Raw genomic sequence first — 20,758 nt, forward strand, 5'->3', positions numbered from 1 at the left:
GGCTTGCACCCCTTGTTGTTTTGCATGGCACTATCACAGCACAGGCCTACATTGATGTTTTAAGCACAATCCTGCTTCCCACTCTTGAAGAGCAATTCGGGGATGGTGATTGCATGTTTCAACACAACTGAGCACTTGTTCATAATGCACAGCCTGTAGTTGAGTGGTTACACGACAATAACATCCCTGTAATTGACTGGCCTGCACAGAGTCCTGACTTGAATCCTATAGAACATCTTTGGGATGTTTTGGAATGCCGACATCAATACCTCTCCTCAGTGCAGTACTCCGTGAAGAATGGGTTGCCATTCCCCAAGAAATCTTCCAGCATGTAATTGAACGTATGCTTCTGAGAGTGGAAGCTGTCATCAAGGCTAAGGGTGGGCCAACACCATATTGAATTGCAATGGAGGGCGCCGTGAACTTACAAGTCATTTTCAGCCAGGTGCCCGGATACTTCTGATCACACAGTATATATCTAGATAACCTTATATATAATTTGAAACCAATCCAAGTAACTCAAATACAGCTTTGTTTGTAAACCTCTGAACAATAACAGAAATAAGCTTCTTGTGATTCCACAAATTACAAGACAAGAGAATCATACAGAAAGTGCAACATAAGCAATACATAGAACAACTGAAGTGAGCAGTACAAACTAAAAACATAGTGAGAGTGAATTAGTACTGTTCTGCACATAAACAGGTGTGAGTTGCTGGAAGATGGCATGACAGAGACAGTGCCATGTGCAGGCTTCCTGCAGGCAGCCTCTAATGGCCAGCTCATGCTGATACAGTTGACAGTATTTAAGTTCATACTCACGGCGACACTACACTTGGCGCACTCATACTCACATGAACTCGTTGCAGGATACAGCATACCTTTCCCTCACATAAAGAGGCCCCCAGGCGACGTAGGAGATGTCAGCCATCCAACGAGAGACACAACCATCAGCTCCTGAGATGCAGTAGCTGGTGCTGATTGCAGTGGCAGGACAATGTGGCAGGTGGGCGCCAGAACATAGGGCCAGAATGCATGGGTTGTGGGCATGCATGAGGGCAGTGGGCCTATGCGTGTCTGATGACAGCACCTGGGAGGAGGGTGCCATTTCAATCTCTGCATCGTCATCAGCAGGCTGGTCTCAGTGTGGATGAGATGGGGCTAGACAAACCAGCATTATGGTTGAGGTGGTGATGGTGAGGGATCCGTTGGAGGTGGCCTGACCAGAGCAGCTGTCTATGGCAATGGACTCAAGGCTGGAGATGGACTGGCACCCATTGCCAGGAAGCTGGAACCCCAGGGTGCCGCATGTGAAGGAGACAACCAGTGAAATGGGGGGACCTGCACAGCGGGGGACGACGGGCTCGAGGTGAAGGGTGATGGGACGGGCTGTGGCGACGTGGGTCACACCAGCTAACCATTAGCTTCCAGTGGTGAGTGTTGGCGCAACTTATCAAAGTGGCATCCTACCAGCCTGTCGGTCATATGGACATCACAAAGACAGTGTTTGGTGGACAACAGTGGCTGGTATCCAATTTGTCCGGAAACCAAACCCTCATGCCCAAACTGATAATCCTGGTGCCCAGCATCCGCGTGAACCTAACTGCAGCAGGCAAGGCGTGGGCTACAGAAGAGGGAGGAGCGTGTGTGGCTGGTGGCTGTGTAGCATCTCAGCTGGGCTCCAGTCCCCCATAGACATGAAGTGATAAGTGATAGGTTCTCAAAAAATGGAGAAGGGCTGGAATGTACAACAAACTTTTTCATTTAGGATTTGAATGTATGCACTAGTTATTGCGCACCTCATCATTTGATTGAGGAGGGAATGGCAGAGCCATAACATGATGAATGCTATTACAGGAACAAAACAATTGAAAGGTGTGAGATATGAACTGGGGCCTGTTATCAGAAGCTAAAGAACAAGGCAACCCCTCAATAGAAAAAATCCTCGAAAGCATATTGATTGTGACCTCAAGTGGCACTCACCAGAGAATGTAAGGAATTTGGGAAAAGTATCCACAAGCAACAGCCAGTAGGAATTTAAGAAGGGTCGCACAAAGTCTATGTGAATGCATTCCCATGGTTGGCACGGAGTGGGCCAGGGGGAACAGAGGTGCCCTAGCAGCTACCTGTAGTCGGGCACACTGCTCACAAACTGCGACAAAACTGGCAATTTTGCCATCAGTCCCTGCTCAAGAAATGTCTCCTAGTTGACTGTTTCCTGATGAAGAAGGCGTAGAACCTCTCGACACAGTGCGGCAGGAATGACTACTCTGGGAGACAGGTCTTCCGTGGACAACAACAAAACACTGTCAGAAACAGAGAGGCGATCCCTTGAGGAACAATAGTTGCTCAGGGGGTCCAAAGCCTGACCCGGTGGTTTTTTGGTAAGCCCAGTTGAACAAACCAAACCACTTGGTGGAGAACAGGATTGGTGAAAATGGCAGCTGGTGTGCGTAAGCTCGTTATCGGGAAACCCTCGACTGCCACCTGAGTTTCAATATCGAGAAGGAAGCAAAGCAATTTTTCATAATCAGGACAGGAATATGGGACAAGGCATTGTCATTGGCATGTTTAGACATAGGTCAAAAATGGACATCGTAATTCTAGCAAGACAAGAACAGCGCCCAGCATTGTAGGCAGTGTGCTGCCTTGTCAGGCAAGAAAACATGAAGGTTAAACAATAAAACCAAGGGTTTATGGTCAGTATTAAGGTGAAAGTTGGAGCCATACAAATAAAACATGAAATTTCTGGAAAGCATAGACTATGGCTAGAGCCTCTTTTTCCACCTGAGAGTAACACTGCTGGGCCGGAGTGACAGACTGAGGCCAATATTAGACTACCATATTTCTTTGACAAAGATATGATCAAATATTTGTCAAATTTGTGTGACAAAGATATTTGACATGGTGCTAAAAAGGGGTGTTACACTGTCATCATATTTTTCGTCAAAGTTCAAGATGGTTGACAGCAACAACTTGTTATTATGCACAGCAGTTGCATGTACTGCAATTGTACTGCATGCGCATTTGGAAGAGAAGCAGGGAGGAAAAAAAGAAACTTACCTCAGTGAATCCATGGGTGTTATGACGAGATGATGAAAGCAGTCAACAAAATATGTTATGTGAGCTTCTAGTGGAGGACGTCAAGTTGTGCATAAATTACTTAAGATTGGATGAAAATAGATTTTAGTATTTGCTCAGTGAAGTGTCTTGTCATATCACAAAGCACAGTACTCGCTTAAGAACTGCTGTATCTGCAGAAGACAGGCTCACAGTAACACTCTGATTTCTTGCTACAGGAGAGAGTTACCCTAGCTTACAGTACAGCACTCGAATACCCACCACAGTGCATATTAACTAAAATAATACCTGGAACGTGTGAAGCAATCTATAAAGCACTAAAGGACCAATATCTGAAAGTAAGTAAATCTTCAGTTCACTTTATGTGCATTAAGAACTATTTTTATTGTCGATCAAATATCCCCCCATGAACCATGGACCTTGCCGTTGGTGGGGAGGCTTGCGTGCCTCAACGATACAGATAGCCATACCGTAGGTGCAACCACAATGGAGAGGTGTCTCTTGAGAGGCTAGACAAACGTGTGGTTCCTGAAGAGGGGCAGCAGCCTTTTCAGCAGTTGCAGGGGCAACAGTCTGGATGATTGACTGATCTGGCCTCATAACACTAACCAAAATGGCCTTGCTGTTCTGGTGCTGTGAACAGCTGAAAGCAAGGGGAAACTGCAGCCGTAATTTTTCCCGAGGGCATGCAGCTTTACTGTATGATTAAATGATGATGGCGTCCACTTGGGTAAAATATTCCGGAGGTAAAATAGTCCCTCATTCGGATCTCCGGGCGGGGACTACTCAATAGGACGTTGTTATCAGGAGAAAGAAAACTGGCGTTCTACGGATCGGAGCATGGAATGTCAGATCCCTTAATCGGGCAGGTAGATTAGAAAATTTAAAAATGGAAATGGATAGGTTAAAGTTAGATATAGTGGAAATTAGTGAAGTTCGGTGGCAGAGGAACAAGACTTTTGGTCAGGTGAATACAGGGTTATAAATACAAAATCAAATAGGGGTAATGCAGGAGTAGGTTTAATAATGAATAAAAAAAAATAGGACTGCGAGTAAGCTAGTACAAACAGCATAGTGAACGCATTATTGTGACCAAGATAGACATGAAGCCCATGCCTACTACAGTAGTACACGTTTATATGCCAACTAGCTCTGCAGATGACGAAGAAATTGATGAAATGTATGATGAGATAAAAGAAATTATTTAGGTAGTGAAGGGAGACGAAAATTTAATAGTCATGGGTGACTGGAGTTCGAGTGTAGGAAAAGGGAGAGAAGGAAACATAGTGGGTGAATATGGATTGGGGGAGAGAAATGAAAGAGGAAGCCGCCTGGTAGAGTTTTGCACAGAGCATAACTTAATCATAGCTAACACTTGGTTCAAGAATCATAAAAGAAGGTTGTATACATGGTAGAACCCAGGAGATACTAAAAGGTATCAGATAGACTATATAATGGTAAGACAGAGATTTAGGAACCCGGTTTTAAATTGTAAGACATTTCCAGGTGCAGATGTGGACTCTGACCACAATCTATTGGTTTTGAACTTTAGATTGAAACTGAAGAAACTGCAAAAAGGTGGGAATTTAAGGAGATGGGACCTGGATAAACTGAAAGAACCAGAGGTTGTACAGAGTTTCAGGGAGAGCATAAGGGAACAATTGACAGGAATGGGGGAAAGAAATACAGTAGAAGAAGAATGGGTAGCTTTGAAGGATGAAATAGTGAAGGCAGCAGAGGATCAAATAGGTAAAAAGACGAGGGCTAGTAGAAACTCTTGGGTAACACAAGAAATAATGAATTTGATTGATAAAAGGTGAAAATATAAAAATGCAGTAAATGAAGCAGGCAAAAAGGAATACAAATGTCTCAAAAATGATATCGACAGGAAGTGCAAAATGGCTAAGCAGGGATGGCTAGAGGACAAATGTAAGGGCACGGCCGACTTCTTTCCCCATCCTTCCCCAATCCGATGAGACTGATGACCACGCTGTCTGGTCTCCTTCCCCAAAACCAACCAACCAACCAACCAACCAACAAATGTAAGGATGTAGAGGCTTATCTCACTAGGGGTAAGATAGATACTGCCTACAGGAAAATTAAAGAGACCTTTGGAGAAAAGAGAGCCACTTGTACGAATATCAAGAGCTCAGATGGAAACCCAGTTCTAAGCAAAGAAGGGATAGCAGAAAGTTGGAAGGACTATATAGAGGTTCTATACAAGGGCGATGTACTTGAGGACAATATTATGGAAATGGAAGAGGATGTAGATGAAGATGAAATGGGAGATATGATACTGTGTGAAGAGTTTGACAAAGCACTGAAAGACGTGAGTCGAAACAAGGCCCCCAGAGTAGACAACATTCCGTTAGAACTACTGACAGCCTTGGGAGAGCCAGTCCTGACAAAACACTACCATCTGGTGAGCAAGATGTATGAGACAGGCGAAATACCCTCAGACTTCAAGAAGAATATAATAATTCCAATCCCAAAGAAAGCAGGTGTTGACAGATGTGAAAATTACCGAACTATCAGTTTAATAAGTCACAGCTGCAAAATACTAACGCGAATTATTTGCAGACGAATGGAAAACTGATAGAAGCCGACCTCGGGGAAGATCAGTTTGGATTCTGTAGAAATGTTGGAACACGTGAGGCAATACTGACCCTACGACTTATCTTAGAAAATAGATTAAGGAAAGGCAAACCTACGTGTCTAGCATTTGTAGACTTAGAGAAAGCTTTCGACAATGTTGACTGGAATTCTCTCTTTCAAATTCTAAAGATGGCAGGGGTGAAATACAGGGAGCGAAAGGCTATTTTCAATTTGTACAGAAACCAGATGGCAGTTATAAGAGTCGAGGAGTATGAAAGGGAAGCAGTGGTTGTGAAGGGCGTGAGACAGGGTTGTAGCCTATCCCCGATGTTATTCAATCTGTATATTGAGCAAGCAATAAAGAAAACAAAAGAAAAGTTCGGAGTAGGTATTAAAATCCATGGAGAAGAAATAAAAACTTTGAGGTTCTCTGATGACATTGTAGTTATGTCAGAGACAGCAAAGGACTTGGAAGAGCAGTTGAATGGAATGGACAGTGTCTTGAAAGGAGGATATAAGATGAACATCAACAAAAGCAAAACGAGGATAATGGAATGTAGTCTAATTAAGTCGGGTGATGCTGAGGGAATTAGATTAGGAAATGAGACACTTAAAGTAGTAAAGGAGTTTTGCTATTTGGGGAGCAAAATAACTGATGATGGTCGAAGTAGAGAGGATATAAAATATAGACTGTCAATGGCAAGGAAAGCGTTTCTGAAGAAGAAAAATTTGTTAACATTGAGTATAGATTTAAATGTCAGGAAGTCATTTCTGAAAGTATTTGTATGGAGTGTAGCCATGTGTGGAAGTGAAATGTGGATGATAAATATATTAGACAAGAAGAGAATCGAAGCTTTCGAAATGTGGTGCTACAGAAGAATGCTGAAGATTAGATGGGTAGATCACATAACTAATGAGGAGGTATTGAGTAGAATTGGGGAGAAGAGGAGCTTGTGGCACAACTTGACTAGAAGGAGGGATCGGTTGGTAGGGCATGTTCTGAGACATCAAGGGATCACGAATTTAGTATTGGAGGGCAGCGTGGAGGGTAAAAATCGTAGAGGGAGACCAAGAGATGAATACACTAAGCAGATTCAGAAGGATGTAGGCTGCAGTAAGTACTGGGAGATGTAGAAGCTTGCACAGGTTAGAGTAGCATGGAGAGCTGCATCAAACCAGTCTCAGGACTGAAGACCACAACAACAACAAAGTAATAATTACATTTTGTGTTTCACAACTACAAAATTAATAGAAATGAATGAAGCTGATGAGGCGCTTAACAATGTGAGGCGTCATGAGTACAAAAATAAATTAAGAAGACTAGTGACCTCAGAAAATTTCATATATACATTGTGTCCCACTCAAACCTCCCTGATCTCAAGGACCCAGGAGGGAAAAACCCAGTAGATACGACAATGAAAAGTGCACCATATTGTAGAGCATCACAAAGAATTAATATTCCCACATCAGAAGTGCCAAGTATCATCGCCAGAGTGCAGCATGGTCGCATTAAGTGAAAATGGCAACTCCACGGCAGCATGCGCAAGTAGTAGTGTGTTTTGCTGAAACAAAATTGCCAATTATGGTGCAAAGAAATTATTGCTGTGTGTATGAATGTGATCCACTTGATGTGAAAACAATTAAGGAAGGGTACAGGGAGTTTCTGGCAACAGGAAGTGTTCTGAAACGTTCTGGCAGTGCACGTTATGGGGTTTCAGAAGAGACAGTGGAGGACATCAGACATTTCTCAGAAGCCCATGTAAGTCAATTTGTCAAGCATCTAGGCAACTTGATGTACCTCGATGAACATTGCATTGTGTAGTTCACCAGTGTCTTCGTATGTGTGCTTACAAAGTGCACATTCTGCAACATCTGACGCAGAACAAAAAACCACTCCAACAATAGTTTGCTGCAGATATGCTGCAGCGTATTGATATGGATGCCAGTTTCTTGGAAATATGTTGATTTTCAGATGAGGCAACCTTTCATCTATCAGGAAGGGTTAATAGGCATAATGTTCGGATTTAGGTTTCGCAAAATCCACACGGATTGTTGGACCGTTCTTCTTTGCGGAACAAATAATGAATGGGTCAGTGTATCGGGACATATTGGAGCAGTTTGTGTACCCTCAGATACAAGACTTGCAACCCAACATCATTTTTCAACAAGATGGAGCTCCGCCGCATTGGTCAACGGCTGTTCACAAGCTCCTGTATAGGAAATTTCCCAATCGTTGGATTGGACGTGGAGGATCCATTGCCTGGCCAACACGTTCACCTGACATTATGCCGCTTGATTTCTTCATGTGGGTATTTGTGAAGGACCACATGTATCCAACAAAAGTGGATGATATTCCTATGTGGTGACATTATATCACTAATGTGATTGCAACTATAACAGACGAAATCTTAACAAACAACTCGCCAAGAAATTGAGTATAGAGTAGATATTCTTCGTGCTTCAAATCGTTGACATGTAGAGGTGTATTGATGATAAATAAATAAATTCTTTGAGATGCTCTACAGTGTGGTGCATTTTCCATTGTCGCATCTCATGAGAGTAGCTTGAGCAGAGGCCATTAATTTACTTTATGTCCGCAGCTGTGCACCTGGGCTGAATCTCACGGCTAATGACCTCCGCAATTTTTTTGTAGCTCTCCATTGTAGTTGACAGCACACACGAATTAAACTTCGCAGCCATGTTTAAAAACACACTACTGGTGACAGAGCGCTGCAGCAATGCTAGTGCTCCGAGTGGTAACATTTCACATTGCAGTGAACAGAAGACAGCGAGGCCATAGATTTGATCGTATTTATTTGACGACAAGCAAGATTTGACAAAATTCCCTATTAAAGCATCAAATTTCTTTGACATAAATATGACATATCAACTTTGACAAAGAATTATGATAGTGTAATACTGATGAGTGAAAGCAATAGGTCATTCAGAGCCATTGTCATTTCAGTGCGATAGGGCCACGCCGAGGCCATACTGTGAGGCATCAGTCGCCAAAACTATGTGCTGGTCCAGAGAGAATGTAGCTAAACAAGGGGTCAAGTGTAGTTTGGATTTCAACATTCAAAAAGTGTGTTCACAATCCAGGCTCCAGCAAAAAGGTATGTTCTTGCATAACAAGGCATGCAATGGGTGAGCCAATGTGGCTGCCCCCAGCAGGAATTTATTGTAGTAGGCTATCTTCCTTAGGAAGGCCTTAAGCTCCTTTGTGGACAAGAGGTGAGGCATAGACATAACAGTGGTGATGTGGTCTGGCAGTGTGTGTCATGCCGTGAGACCTCGAACCCCAAATAAAAAATTGGAGTTTTAAAAAACAGATTTCGTGAGGTTACACTGTAAGCCTGTGGTCTGTAAGATAGAAAATAAAGTGCGGAAGTTTCTCAGATGATCGCCCTTAGAGGAGCCCATGACAACAATTTCACCTAGATAATGAATGCAACCTGGGGCACTCATAGTCAGTTGCTCTAAAAATCATTGGAAAATAGCGGGGGCACTAGCCACACCAGAAGGAAGACACAAAGGGATCAAAAGGAGTATTGAAAACCAGAACTCGCTGAGACTCTTCATCCTCAGGAACCTGCAGAGACACTTCTGACAAATCAGTTGTAGAAAACTACTGACCACCCAATATTTTTACCAACAGTTGCTCCTGGCATGGGAGAGGATACATATCCATGATCGACTGTGCATTGACAGTAGTACTTTAGTAGCCATAGAGGCGAAGTTCCTTGTTGGCTTCCAAACTACAACCAACGGAGATGACCAATATCTAGCCATACCAGGTTGCACCACCCCTAGAGATTGAAGGCTGTCCAATTCTACTTTTACTTGATCTTTCAGGGTGACAGGAATAGGACATGCATGACAAAAATGAGACCAAGCTGTGGATTTCAAACAAATATGAGCAGAAAAATTGGTAGCACACCAAATATCTTTTGAAAATAAGTCGAAACTCCTCACACAGTGTTTCCAGATGAGAAACTGATCAGCCACAAAGCGAATTGTGTCGGTCACAGAAAATCCAAATGCTTGAAATGTGTCAATCCCGAACAAATTCTCATCACTATCATCAGCATCCACCAAAAATGTAGTGGAACGAATCACTAACTTGTAAGAGGCAGATGCCGTAGATTGTCCCAACAGCACAAAGTTCTGTTTGTTATACTGACCGATTCTGTGTGACCGGTGTCAACTGCAGTGTGCCTAAACTCACATAGGTTTGAGAAGTCAGTAATGTCACTGCAGCACCTGGGAGAAGTCACAAGCATTGGAGTCACACAGTTTAAACCATGTCCATATCCTGAGAAACCTATGGCAAATGACTCACAAAGGCCACATGGCCTTTTTTCTGGCAAGCATTACAAGAATTGCAGTGCTTAGGCCACACTAAATGTTCATGCTGGACAAAACAGAAAGGTGAAGATGGAAACAGAGATCACTGATGCTGGCACTGTGGCAATTGCAGTTGCTTGGGCTGGTCCTGGTCTGTTCAGTGATGGGCCCGCATGTTTATCATCACCACTGCCAATTCCTCGTGCCCACTATCTGTTGTCCTAGTGGGTACATCTTGTACCAATACTGCCACATTGCCTCGCGCTTCAATTTGATCACCCACTACCCAAGAAACTCCAATGAGCTATTTGCAAAACTTCTGCCAGTGGTGGTTTTTCACAGAATAAAGCCTTATGGTGCACTTCCTTGTCTGGAGCTAAACAAATAACTGTGACACACACCATAGAGTCTGCATAAGAGTCATTATGGGCATCAGTAATGAATTGAACTTATGGTTAGATCTGTGAAGTTCGACTGTCCTGGCCTTGTATGATTGGCTTGGTTTCTTGCAGCATTGGTAGAATTGAATTGGTTATTATGAAAATGTCAAAGTCCATAAAACATGATTTTGAGATATTCAAAGAAAACTGTTTTATGCTTCAATTGTAGAAGATATGAAGTACTTGGATTTTTATACTCTGGTGTCTGTGGAAACCATTGAATCTACATCTTCAAATCATCAATTTTTATTTTCATATTCTTCAGATTAAATTTTTTTATCTTGGACACATGACCTTTTTGAACCAAATTAAAATATATAATAGTACAACTATAGAATAATTTATTAATGATATGAATATAATAGAGGGAAACATTCCACGTGGGGAAAAATATATCTAAAATATATATTTTTAGATATCTAAAATATATATTTTTAGAATAATTTATTAATAAACACAAATTACAAATAGTTTTTTAACATAATCATCATTACAGATAAGCATTGTTGCAACATTTTCTGTAGGTTTCATACATTTTCATCTTCAGCTGTTGTAGGCCAAGTGAATAAATTAATATAAAAGTTTTTATGCTCCTCTGGGATGTACTGTTCCAGTTTTTGTATATCGTTTATCTTAACTTTGTTTATAGGATAGTTCTCTCCATGTGCTAAGGTTGTTGGGAGTCTGATATTTGCTAGGGGTTTTAAAAGTCTGAAAGAGTTTTGAGTCAGTCCATCAATGAATGATCGGGCTACTGGGTTGTGGCTGTCATACTCAAACATATTGTACTGTGAAACACTGAAGTTGACTTTCATTGAACCGTCTTTTCCTATTGTGTTTCTGAACCCTGGGAGTTGTGTTTAAAAAGATCTGGCCACCAGTCCTTATAGTTTTTAACAGTGTTGTTATCCTCAAGGTAGTTTACAATGAATGAGTTATTTTTATTGGCAGAATGAAGAATAAGTTCAATATATTCTTTCACAGTGTAAACTCTTATCAGTTTTTCATAACTTTCTTTTTATACCCCCAAACACCCTATCACAAGGTCGGAAAGAATGCCCTCCGATAGGAAAGTATTGAAAATTTTTTTCAAACATACCAGTCCCTACTAATGCCACTAGGAATCGGACTACTGTATTGTTACGGTTTTGTCCTGGGCAAAAGTAATGTTCTTTGAAGAATGCAAGCAAGAAACTACAAATCTCATTAGCTCCCTTTTTGGCTATTCCTTCATGGAATACAAAGGAATGAGGTTTGCCACTCTTAAGGTCGTAAATACAGAAAGTAAAGACCCAGAGCTGATGTAGGTAAGACACTTCCTGTACTGGAATGCAGGGAAATGGTGCGCTCTGCATAAAATCCATACATATGCCTTTGACATCATCGTTTTTCTTGCACTTTTCCTGTACAGTTTTTATCTTTTTATAAAACTTTTTGGTCCTTCGAATATGAACTATTTGCTCAGCAACAATCACTCTTTTAGCTCAGTCACAAATGTAAGTGTTTTTAGTTTAGTTTTAAGGTCATAAAAGTAACCACAATCATCTTTTTGAGGTCTATCAAGCCTGTAATTATAATTCTCATGGTAAAACTTTAAATAAAATCCATATTTTACATCCAAATCAGCGATGTCTCTAGAAATAGTGAATGCATGATCTTTACATTCAAACCAGCCTTCAAATGCTTAATATCTCTGTTTGCATAGTGAGTAACTTTTACCTCGAATGATTCAATGTGTTCCTTTATTTTATCAATAACATCACCTTTTATAGCTCTGATTCCCATGTTATCTACAGGAGATTTTCCTAAAACCAGCAGGTCTCCTAATCTTCAAATCCTCCTCTCACTCTTCAGGCCATGAATACAAATAAAGGCAGTTTCACATACCAGTATTCTCTTTGCCTGAACTTGAACATGATATTTGAAGTTCATCTCCCTACTTTTTGGATTAGAATAAACAAGGGAAACATGTATTCAACATTTAGTTTTTAAATTCATACTTAAATTTTTCCCCACTGCAGTTGCAGGAATGTTTTGTCCTTTGTAGTTAATGTGTTCTTCTCCTCATAATCTAACCTTCTTTGTATTTATCATAATGCCGTATACCTTTCCTGTTGTTATGACTGTTACCTTCTTCATTTGAGTCCATGCTCTCTTTTCTGATTAAATTACCACTACTAAATAATGAAAGATTAGACAAGAACCACACAAGATTTTTCTTACAATGTGGTGCCAACAATAGATCCTGAAATCAGTACTGGTAAAATCTGATTTTGTTAATGTAGGGACATAAACCATAGACTATGTCTGGTGATTCAAAAAATATTACATAAAACTAATGGAACATGTAGTACGAAAACTCATGATATTTTCGTACCAACTAAATACTTTGGCAACGATTTTCTTGGCTTTAAAACTCATGACGTTCTCAACGCAGTTGCATGCGTCTACAGATAGAGAATGCAAAAATACTGAAATATGAATTTATGAAAAATTGGACTCGTGACCTTTTCATAATAACTGATTCAATTCAACTCATGCCACTCTGTCATGCATTCATTTGTGATGGTGTTTGGACAATAAACTGCACACATGATCAAATGTAAGAGCTGCCGGTTCTTATAAGGAGCAACCTGACACAGTGATTTACACACCTTGGGTGGAATCCACGAGAGGAATAAGGCTTTGTACAAATTCGAGTCTGTCATACCAAAAGCCAAAAAATGCTGTCTGAGTATGTTTTCTTGAGCTTCCCAGTCCTTGGCTGAATTGTCATACGGATAAAAAGTTGGTGGATGGACCAGTGGAATAGTACCCAGCTGTTAATTGAAGTCGACAAAGAGTAATTGGCGAAGTAAGCCATTCAGTCGGAGCTGGTAGAAAGGCATCCATAATGACTACACCCGCTGAAACTGCACTTAAAGGCTGCACACATGGAGACCATTCCAAACTCGTCACCAATTACGTAGTAAACAAGTAATACATAAAACTGATCCAAGTAACACAAATATGACTTTATTCATACACCTCTGAATAATAACAGAAATAAGCCTTTCGTAACTTCACAAGTTACAAGACAAAAGAATCGTACTGAAGGTGCAACATAAGTGACACACAGAACAACTGACGTGAGTGGTACAAACTAAAAGAACATAGGGAGAGTGATTTGGCACTGTTTCGCACGTATTTAGGTACTGGTATATGTGCGGCGAAAACCGTGCCATGTGCATGCTTCCTGCACGTGACCTCTAGTGGCGAGCCTGTGTGAATCCAGTTGGTGATTGATTTAAGTACACATGTGCAGTGATACTACATGCACATTCACTCACTCTAGTTGCAGGATGCAGCTATATCATTATAATAAGTCCCAGTAGACGTATGGGAGCTGCCTCGAAAAAGAGTTTTTGGTGGTTTGATTTCTGTTAACATTTATATTTATTAAGAGAGAAAAGAGAAAAAGTGATAAATAATTTAAAATGTAAAGTTAATAGATCACCAAATAGTCAATGTGCTGAATTGTTGATAGGCACATTAATGAGTAGGGAACATTCCTGGCTTATAGATGAACCCTTTTTCAGAACTATATAGCACACAATGTGCGTACAGTTGAGATCATTTGATTGCTTCACTACTGTTGGACATCATTTCAAGTCTCTGGAAGCAGGAGCATCTACCTATGAAGCATTCCTGAAGTACTTTTCCAACGGGAGTATACACTGATAAGTCAAAACATTGTGACCCCTGCCCACAGTAATGTTACTTGCTGCCTTATGACATTGCAGGCATGTTACATGGTAACAAAAGTATGTAAGCAGAGCAGACGAGAACAGGGTATCATCCTAGTGCAGGTATGGGCTGCGAATGGGAAAATCCATTGAGATAAGTGACTTTCAAAAAGGGCAGACATTATTAGATCCTACAAAAGAGTATCTTGAAAATACTGAAGCTATTAGAATGTTCACATGCTACTGTTGTGAGCCTCTACAGAAAGAGGTAGAGGACAGTGAAGCTACCACTAGCTGCTAAATGGTTGGATGTCCATGGCCGTTCACAGAATGTGGGGTTCGGAGGCTTGCCTGTGCTGTAAAGTAGTATAGATGGTGATCCGTAGCATCGCTGCCAAAAGAGCACAATGCTGGTGCATGCACAAGTGTTTCGGAGCACACTGTTCAGGGCTATTACAAATGATTGAAGCGATTTCATAAATTCACTGTAGCTCCATTCATTGACATATGGTCACGACACACACTACAGATCCGTAGAGAAACTCATGAAGTTTTGTTCGGCTGAAGCCGCACTTCAGGTTTCTGCCGCCAGAGCGCTAGAGCGCGCAGTGAGACAAAATGGCGACAGGAGCTGAGAAAGCGTATGTCGTGCTTGAAATGCACTCACATCAGTCAGTCATAACAGTGCAACGACACTTCAGGACGAAGTTCAACAAAGATCCACCAACTGCTAACTCCATTCGGCGATGGTATGCGCAGTTTAAAGCTTCTGGATGCTTCTGTAAGGGGAAATCAACGGGTCGGCCTGCAGTGAGCGAAGAAACGGTTGAACGCGTGCGGGCAAGTTTCACGCGTAGCCCGCGGAAGTCGACGAATAAAGCAAGCAGGGAGCTAAACGTACCACAGGATGGTGCTCCACCGCACTTCCATCATGATGTTCGGCATTTCTTAAACAGGAGATTGGAAAACCGATGGATCGGTCGTGGTGGAGATCATGATCAGCAATTCATGTCATGGCCTCCACGCTCTCCCGACTTAACCCCATACAATTTCTTTCTGTGGGGTTATGTGAAAGATTCAGTGTTTAAACCTCCTCTACCAAGAAACGTGCCAGAACTGCGAGCTCGCATCAACGATGCTTTCGAACTCATTGATGGGGACATGCTGCGCCGAGTGTGGGAGGAACTTGATTATCAGCTTGATGTCTGCCGAATCACTAAAGGGGCACATATCGAACATTTGTGAATGCCTAAAAAAACTTTTTGAGTTTTTGTATGTGTGTGCAAAGCATTGTGAAAATATCTCAAATAATAAAGTTATTGTAGAGCTGTGAAATCGCTTCAATCATTTGTAATAACCCTGTATGTTGTGGAACATAGAGCTCCAAAGCAGGCTAGCCCTACATGTTCACATTTTGCAGTGGGCACAGGACTATCAGGATTCAACCATTGATTAATGGAAATGTGTCAGCTCTTTCAATGAATCACATTTTTGCTACACTAGGTCAATGGTTTCCTCCACAGATGCCATTATTGAGCTGAATGGCGGCTCAAAATATGCAGTGCGCCATGGTGTGAGCAGTACTATGCTATGGGAGACATTCTCCTGTGGTTGCCTGAGACCTGTGGAAGAAATCGAAGACTCGCTGACAGCTGTGGACCACTTGCATCCCTTCATGCCTAATGTCCTCCCTGATGGAAATGTCATCTTTCACCAGTATAACTGTCTGTTTCTTGGAGCCAGGACTGTACTACGAAGAGCATTATAGTGAATTCACATTGATGTCTCAGCAACCAAATTTACCTAATGTAAATCCTGTGGAACCCACTTGGATTGTTACTGGGCACCATCAACATGTGCACAAAACAGCAGCCCATTATTTATATGAATCACGTGACCTGTGCATAGACGTCTAAAGCCACATACCTCCCAAACCTACCAACAAACTGTCAGATCTCTGATACGCAGTGTAGTGTCGGCAGACTTGCCAACACTACGCACACTAATTGAAAGAGGTGGCCAAGATGCACGCGCTAACTCACGAAGGATGGAGTGAGGTCTGAAACAGGAGACTTAATGAATGTGATAAAGAAAATATGTATCTTTGGAATATACTTAACTTTTAATACATCCTTGTATACATCGTTCTTGATGAGACATCTGGAGATTGTGGCGATACAAGTGACTCTTTATATACAAGCTATTTAAGGCTAATGGCGCCTTGCTAAGTCGTAGCCATTAACTTAGCTGAAGGCTATTCTAACTGTCTCTCGGCAAATGAGAGCAAAGGCTTCGTCAGTATAGTCGCTAGCAACGTCGCCGTACAACTGGGGCGAGTTCTCGTACGTCTCTCGAGACCTGCCGTGTGGTGGCGCTCGGTCTACGATCACACAGTGGCAACACGCGGGTCCGACATGTACTAATGGACCGCGGCCGATTTAAGCTACCACCTAGCAAGTGTGGTGTCTGGCAGTGACACCACATGCAGAATCAGTGATTTAATTTGTTCCAGAGACAGACAAACAAGCTTAATAAGCAGGTGGTCGTCATGTTTTGTCTCATCAGAGCATCATGGAGCCTTCACAATGTGGGCAGTGGGTGTTAACCATCACTTATACATACAGGAAAGCAACTGGGGATATGTGAAGGTACATCACTGAAAAAGAATATAACTACACTATTTTCAATTTCACTATGTTAGTTCTATGTCGAGCTAAATGTCATTTGTCCAAAAAATGATCATCTCATTTTTGGCAGATGATCTCTTATAGGAGAAATGAAAGTGAAAGATTCTGAACAGGCAAGTGCATACTTCTGAATTATTTTTAACGAATATAAATAGATAACAGACATGTAATTTGGAAGCTACCTTCATGAATTAATAATTTTTTTTTGTTAATTTTAAATTTTCTACTATTGCTGTGACAAAATGTTTTTCTCTTACTAAACTACATCTTTTATTTTATTTTTTTTCGTTTACAGAGTGCACTCAGACAGTTAATTGAAGCCTCACTACAGATGTTAACAAATCTAATAGAGACCCCATGTCTGTGTACCATGGACTGCGATGAGACATTTACATGGGGTGATGATGTTGTTAACACCCAGTTCAAACCATTAGGCATGCCTATATTTGTTTTATATTTGAATGTGAATGAAAATGGTGTGTTCTACAACACAAATCCACTGAATTTTGAGGTTTGTTTTATAAAGACTAGTGTTTTTTTTAGAACTACAATACTTTTTTATATTCTGTTTGCTTAATCAGTTGCTATAACTTAATGGTTGAGCTTCTTTGTTGATCTGTGATACTTGCTATGATGACACATACATTTCATATCTAGTTTCACTTCAACAACCAATGTTGTAGATTCTGAATCAGGAAATATTTGAACATTGAACACTGTGAAACTGAATTTCATATTTTTTTGATAGGCTAAGCCACTAAATTTAGTTTAGTTTTCCCAGATGAATCAAGTGAGTATAAAGATAGCACAAATTGACTAGAGAATACATCATCCTGGCTAAAATTATTTATATTGTGTAAAACTGTTGAAATTTGTAATACAGTAGATTCCCGTTAATCCAAACTAATCGTGACCAGACCTTGTTTGGATTACCGATTTGTTTGGATTAGCCAGAATTATGCTGACGAGTTTCTGCAATCAAGTATACCAAGCAGATAAGTAGGTACACCATGGTAAGAAATGGGAACAAGTGTGGGAACAATGGCTCACTCTCACTCCCTGCCCGTTCTTGTTTTTGTGCATTGTTGAGACCTTTGTAGTGTCTGAGGTCAGTGCTCTGCCATTGGCTCTCAAACTGCTGGTTATGTTAGTTATTGATTTCAGCACTAGTAACAGTTGTATTGTATTCGTTCAGGTGTAGTGGTGTACGTAGTTTTGTCATGAGTAAACGGAAACATACAACGTTAACTCTCAAAGAAAAAATGAATGCTTTGAAGCAGATAGACAATGGTGAGAGTGATTGGAAGAAGAACAGAGTGAAGCTTGAACAGTCCTGTGCAATGTCTTCAAGAAAAACACTCAAAATTCGGCAGACTTTGAAACAGTCCCAGTACGATAAAGTGGATGAAGTTCTTTTCCTTTGGTTTACGCAAGAAATAGGAAGGGGAATTCCTCTGAGTGGAGCACTGGTTCAGGAGAAGGCTGTTTACCTTAACAAGTTAATGAATAAGTTTCCTTTAATTTATGTCTATGGTCACAAACTGTTTGATAACAGATTACTGGTTTTGGTCTTTCATGACCATTGTCAGATCTGTTTCATAAAAACAAAGTCCTAATGTACTGCAGTTTATGAAACAGATCTGATGATGGTCATTAAAGACTGAAACCCGTAATCTGTTATCAAACAGTTTGTGACCATAGAGGTAAATTAAAGGAAACTTATTACATATACGGGTCACTGTTTTTTCACTGTTTTTACTGCAAACATTAAAACTGATTTACAGAAAACAATTTTTAAGAATGCTGATACAAGATGATAGCATTCCTTTAGTGAACAAAATAAAAAAGACCATGTTTTTTATTGGGCCACTGGGGCATGGCAGAATATTTCAGAAAATGCTCTGAGAAGATCGCGGAGAAAACTGTGGACATCTCTTGAATTTCAGGACAACCTAGTTAAAAAATGAAGAGGAAAATCTACTACAAATGATACAATCCCTGGATGTGAAGAAGCTAGTGAACGAGACGTAAATGAGTGGATGGCAGCGGATGGGGCATGTGTGAAGAACCTTAGTGATGCTGGTTTAGTTGCTGCTGTGACTCAAGACCAGGAAGAAGTGGACTGCAGTGACAATGAGCCTGAAAGCGACAAAGGAGAGCTGGTGCCACACAGTGACACAGCAGCAGAAGCCCTTGACCTCGTGCTATGTTATTTGGAGCAACAGCCCACTGCCACACCTGCTGATTTGATGTTTATGAGATGATGGCACAACTGTGTGTCATATAACAGACTGGCTTCATTACACCAAAAAACAATGACTGAGTTTTTGTCATCTAAAAAATAGGGATAAAATGTCCGCTGTATTTTAGTATGTTTGACAGCTTTTCTTTCATTGTTATGCATTGCTTAAACCTAATGTTTTCTTGCTAATTTTTCTAATGCCTGTTTACTGTACTGTGTAAATTAAAATAGTGTGTATGTACAGCTGTTTACCACACAGTTTTCCATATTTTAGACCAACATATTTCATGAATGAGATTTTTACTCTGCAGCGGAGTGTGCGCTGATATGAAACTTCCTGGCAGATTAAAACTGCGTGCCTTTCGCGGGCAAGTGCTCTACCATCTGAGCTACCGAAGCACAACTCACGACTGGTACTCACAGCTTTACTTCTGCCAGTATCTCGTCTCCTACCTTCCAAACTTTACAGAAGCTCTCCTGCGAACCTTGCAGAACTAGCACTCCTGAAAGAAAGGATACTGTGGAGACATGGCTTAGCCACAGCCCGGGGGTGTTTCCAGAATGAGATTTTCACTCTGCAGCGGAGTGTGCGCTGATATGAAACTTCCTGGCAGATTAAAACTGTGTGCCCGATCGAGACTCGAACTTGAGGTCCCGAGTTCGAGTCTCGATCGGGCACACAGTTTTAATCTGCCAGGAAGTTTCAACATATTTCATGTTTGGATTACTGGGGTTTGGATTAGCTGAACTCTGCTGTACTTACAATGTAGATATTTAGCAAGTGCAACACTTGTGTCAAATCCTACAGTGTTTCATCCTTCCCTCCTTTTGCAACTGTGAAAACACTCATTGCTATTTACAAATTGCACCATTTTGTACATAAAATTAGTGTAATAAATTTGATTCTGTGAGGCAGTTTACCAATTTGTGAACTCCCATTCTTCTCTGTGTGCTTTTCAGCAGAGGGCATTGTTAAGATAGATTTCAATAAAAGTTCATTTTATTGTGCTGTAAGGGTTGTACTTCTTCCAATATGTTTGAATAAATGATCTAAATGATCTCATCTTGGTATGCCCCAAACATCACTATTGTTGTTCTGAAGACGTCTCATCCATTTGGAATCATTCATTTTTCTTAGGTGATTGTAAAACTGGACTTGTGTTTCTGCATTGTATCCATAATGTACTGTGTTTTAGAATATATTTCTTCTCTTGATTTTTTTCAATGTTGATTCTGTTTTCATAAATGGGACCTAGTAAATTGTAAGAGCTTTCTCTCTATGTGCCAATATTTCATTAAGAAACATCTCTCAGAGAGGGTGAAACACTAGTGTGTGTGTGTGTGTGTGTGTGTGTGTGTTTTCATTGGTTTTATGAGAGTTGTATGCAAAGTTTGGAAAGCTATTTCCATTTTTCTGTATCTTCTTTTCAAGGCTTCTTTATCTAGCCTGTTGACTGTGTAATCTTATCCTTCCACACATCTCCATTAAAGTTCTCATTCTTTGCACAAATTTTGAAACACTTGGAGAGGAGTAAGATTACAAAAGAAGAACTTTTGTACTTATCTTGATTATCTCATTGTTGTTGCTGTTGCTGGCTCAAAATCTTATTGTGTCTAGGAGTACATTCTTCCTGTTGAAAA

At 40.8% G+C, this 20,758-nt stretch overlaps 1 protein-coding gene across 1 annotated transcript in view; it reads left to right on the forward strand.

Annotated features, from left to right (window-relative positions):
* The window catches only part of LOC126195465 (dynein axonemal heavy chain 1-like), a 963,710-nt gene that overhangs the window by 66,814 nt on the left and 876,138 nt on the right, over nucleotides 1–20,758 (forward strand). Inside the window, exons 8-9 of the mRNA XM_049934091.1 lie at nucleotides 3,300–3,419; nucleotides 17,171–17,390. Coding sequence (XP_049790048.1) covers nucleotides 3,300–3,419; nucleotides 17,171–17,390 — 340 coding nt within the window. The remainder of the gene's footprint in view (nucleotides 1–3,299; nucleotides 3,420–17,170; nucleotides 17,391–20,758) is intronic.

Source organism: Schistocerca nitens, chromosome 7 (assembly GCF_023898315.1).
Source record: "Schistocerca nitens isolate TAMUIC-IGC-003100 chromosome 7, iqSchNite1.1, whole genome shotgun sequence".
NCBI lineage: Eukaryota > Metazoa > Arthropoda > Insecta > Orthoptera > Acrididae > Schistocerca > Schistocerca nitens.